At 49.1% G+C, this 3,959-nt stretch overlaps 1 protein-coding gene across 4 annotated transcripts in view; it reads right to left on the minus strand.

Moving 5' to 3' along the window:
• The window catches only part of UNK (unkempt family zinc finger), a 41,191-nt gene extending 40,946 nt beyond the window's left edge, over positions 1–245 (minus strand). For all 4 annotated transcript variants that reach the window (XM_026090378.1, XM_026090380.1, XM_026090379.1 and 1 more), the window contains exon 1: positions 28–245. In XM_026090378.1, coding sequence (XP_025946163.1) covers positions 28–125 — 98 coding nt within the window. In that variant the 5' untranslated portion in view covers positions 126–245. The remainder of the gene's footprint in view (positions 1–27) is intronic.
• Positions 246–3,959: the final 3,714 nt, after the last annotated feature.

Genomic DNA, 3,959 nt, shown 5'->3' on the forward strand with positions numbered 1-3,959 from the left:
CGGCGGCGGGGTGCTCTCGCTACGTACGTGTAGTGCTGCGGCTTCTCGGGCTGCGCCTGCAGCGCGCTGGCGGCGCTCGCCGGCCCGGCCGCGGCAGAGCCGCTCGCCACCGGGCCCTTGGACATGCCTGCTGCCTTCCGCTCCCACCGCCGCCGCTACCGCCGAGGAGACCTTTATTATTCACTCTGCGCGGTCCGCACGGAGGGCGCCGCGCGCAGGCGCCGCCGCCGCCATTGCCGCCCCGGTGCGCGGGGCGGGGTGGGACTTGTAGTCCCGCCGCGCGCGCGCGCTCCTCCAACCCGGGACGCGGCTGACGCGGGCTTCCGGCGGGGGGGAACTACAACTCCCAGCGGCGCCCCGCGGCGGCGGGCCCGGACTTCCTGCCGCGCGGGGCCTGACGGGCGTTGTAGTCCGGGGCGGCGCGCGAGGGCGCCCCCAGGCGGCGGGGCCGGGGCCGAGCGCAGTCAAGGGCCGCATCCCGCCCATCGACGGGACCGGCCTCGGCGACGGGGCCCGGCTGCCCCGGGGCCGCCTCAGCCCGGCGCCTCCAGGCCGGCACAGGCAGAGGAGGCCACGGTGTGGGACAGGCGCAGGTTTGGGGGCTCGGCGGCGGCAGGAGGCCGGGACGGAGAGGTTTGCGAGAGGATTAGGGAGTTATTTGTGGCACGCAGAATCACTTCCTTCCTACCCCCCCTCCCCCTTTCCTCTGCCGAGGGGAAGAAAACGTGGATGCTGGAGCACGGCGTCCCAGCCAAAGAGCTATTTTAGTATTGGCATCTCCCGTCGCCGCACGGCTTTCCCCACCCACAGGACGGCATGGTCCAGGAAGTGCCCGGGAGCAGCACCACAGTCCAGAGGAGGAGAGAGCCCCAGAGAGCAGCGTGGAGGGAGAGCCTACCTCTTTATAGGTGACACGAAACTCTTACGGGTTCTGGGTCATCAGAGGATTGCACACACATCTCCTCCTCCCCTGAGAGAAAATCCTTCCCTGAAAAAGCAGTCCCGAAGAATCTGGTGAATTCCCATGTGAAGAGCTTCCCCAGTAAATTAACTTCTCTCTCGGGGGAGGAAATGATATGACCTTCTTTTAATAGGACTTTGATCTCTTGGTTCAACACCTAACTGCTTTACTAACTCACTGGGATACTCCAGTGCTGTGGTAAAGGGCAGCAAGGATTTATAAGGCAAACACTTTTTTTTTTTCCAAACGTCGCCAGCATGCATGGGTTGATCAATGTTAATAATAAACTTTTAGGCCTTGTCTTTGTGCTGCGCATGTATCAGTGCAGCTGTTTTGGTAAGGGAAAAAACTTTTTAAATTATGATAATTTATACTGGTACAGCCTCTACTGTGGGCAGGTTTTTACTGAGGTAATTTAATAGCTTATTCCTCTGCATTTACAGGAATAAGTCATATGATATCAATACCTTCTTATTAATGTAACAACCCTCCACAGGGGGCTAAGTACTATAATTATGCAGCTCTTGTTGAAGTAGGACAACTTTTTGTATGTCTCTACATGTGTAGGTATTTAAGTTAATATCTACAAATACACACATACATATCTAACATAAAATCACAGTAACCGATGTACCTGCAGAAAGAAACCTCAATTATGAACTATTATCAGTGAAAACATTACTTTTTTCAGGTATGTTAAATACATCCTTGATAACTTCTACATAAGGCTTGCATGCTATAATGTTAGACACATTTCACGTTTTCATAATATGAATGACAATTAGTTACCAGACCATCATTCTATTCTTGATTGAATAAAATCTTGATCTATTTTTTTAATATTCAAAAATAATATTGTGAAAACATTTGACCTGTCTTTTACCTGCCTTTTAAAAATGAGTTAGCAATGAAATAGTAAAGAAAGATATCACGTGAGCAGTAAGCTCTGTAGACCACCAATGTGCACTTCGTGCCCATGAATTTGGAAACCACTGATTCAAATCATTTTACACTGACGTTTTCTTGACAGTCTAGTACTGACACTATCTATTTCCTCCTCTAGTTCTGTTCTGTTTCATGGTGAGGAAAACTCAACATGTACAGTACTCTGCAAAGCAATAGAGAAATGTTTAGGATATGCCAGGTAAGCGTGCCTGGTTTCTATTTTACTTGTGTGTGCGTGCCTGTCTTTGTCAATATGTGTACATTTACTCTCTTCAGCTTTTGTGTCTATGCCTTTCCCTCATCCTCTGTTTTATATAACAGGATGCACAGCTTTTCTTTAGTCTCAATTCAAAGAGAACAAAAATCATCAAAAGTATCACTAAAATTAGAAACCTAAGCAGTCATCATTATAAAAACATAGAAGAGGAAATATCTAAGGAGCAGTGCATCTCAACTATTGGTAACAAACACTAAGCACTGGCCTCTTCACATTGTTAATAGCATAAAAAATAAGGTATATGCAGTTATCATTAGGAACATCAGTCTAGAATTCTTTTCCTAAACAGGACAGACAGACTAAAAGGGAATTCTTCTTCACTTTGGATCTCAATTTTCCAAAGCGTGTAAAATGCAAATGATCGTTAATATATACCTACCAAGTGATTCTATTGATATGCAGCTATTTGTCTCTGATAAATAATTAACATTTTTCTTTACAAGTACCAAAGAGGAAATTAACCTAAAATGAAGATCAGAGGGAGGGGAGATGTATAGAGAGATAATATCCTTACAGCAGACCCTACCCTGGGACACGTGACGATCCTGTCGCACCATATTGCTGCGCGTTTGCTTGACTTGCCAGGAACAGGCAAAGAAGCAAGACGCAAGCTCCATGCATGCAGAGTCACTGCACCGCGGCGATCCTCGCAGGACGGCTTTGCCCTTCGCACCGGGTGTTGGGCCGAGAGACTTACGCATTTGAGGAGGATGCAAAACCTCGTGCAAAGTCTGCTTGGTTGCATCTGCACTCCGGTTTGCAGGGCACGCAGATACCTTTAGGAGCGGTTGTTAAGCAGACGTTTATTTGTGTTTGGTGTGTGTTCTGCGTGCTACAACTGCGGGGCACTTGGGACCTGTTTTTCCTGATTGTGGTACCCTTCCCGTGGGGCAGGGAACTGCCTGCACGCCCAGCAGTTGTTACAGATATAATGAAGTAGTAACATATAGCCATAATTCTTAAGGCACAACTCTTAAGGTAGCAACATCACCCAAAAAGACACAGTCTTCCTTTTCACTTAATTGCTATTATCTTTGTAGATGTTTCCAATAGGGAACATGGATTCTAGCTTGCCACTTCCTCTTAACTTTGTAATAAGCCGTGGTGTTTGCGTTAAAGACAATCCATGAAGTCCATGGGAGTTTGGTTTCAGTAAGTGGCGAATGAAAGCACAGAGGGACACAGCCTCAACCTTGCAAATACTTATGAGCTCGCTTTCCAGCGGGACATGCGCACTTCCCCTGGTGACGTTCCCAGTTGGCTCAGATCAATGGTCAAACTCTTCTTGACTTTAGGAGGGTCACAAATCAGTAGGGCTGCCCCAATTCAGAATTAAATCCCATGACAAGTGTTTCCAGGCTGCAATATAGCTGTTATAATTAATAAAACAAGACACTAAATGCTACAAATATATTTATAGTATGTTACCCAATTAAACAAAGCCTATGTTGACCAGATGAGTGCTTTTTTAGGAACACGTAAAAACGATGCCACTTTTTTCCCCCCTTCAGTTCACACTATCTAGTGCTCGGGATGCTCGCGACCTGAAAAAAAAAAAATCACCACAAAACCGGACGCTACGAAGCGTCGCTTGCGAGAAACACGACAGACACGACCGCCCGCCAGCCGGGCGCTGAGCGACGCGCGCAAGCTACGGCGGCGCCAGGCCCCGGGCGCGCCGGGAGCTTCTTGCCCGAGGGACGCTGCTCGCCGCTGCCTGGGCGCTGGGGCTGCCTGGGCGAGGTAGGCACGGGCTGCAGCGAGGGGCCGGGGGCC

This window comes from Apteryx rowi, unplaced genomic scaffold, assembly GCF_003343035.1.
Source record: "Apteryx rowi isolate R43461 unplaced genomic scaffold, aptRow1 scaffold_86, whole genome shotgun sequence".
Taxonomy (NCBI): domain Eukaryota; kingdom Metazoa; phylum Chordata; class Aves; order Apterygiformes; family Apterygidae; genus Apteryx; species Apteryx rowi.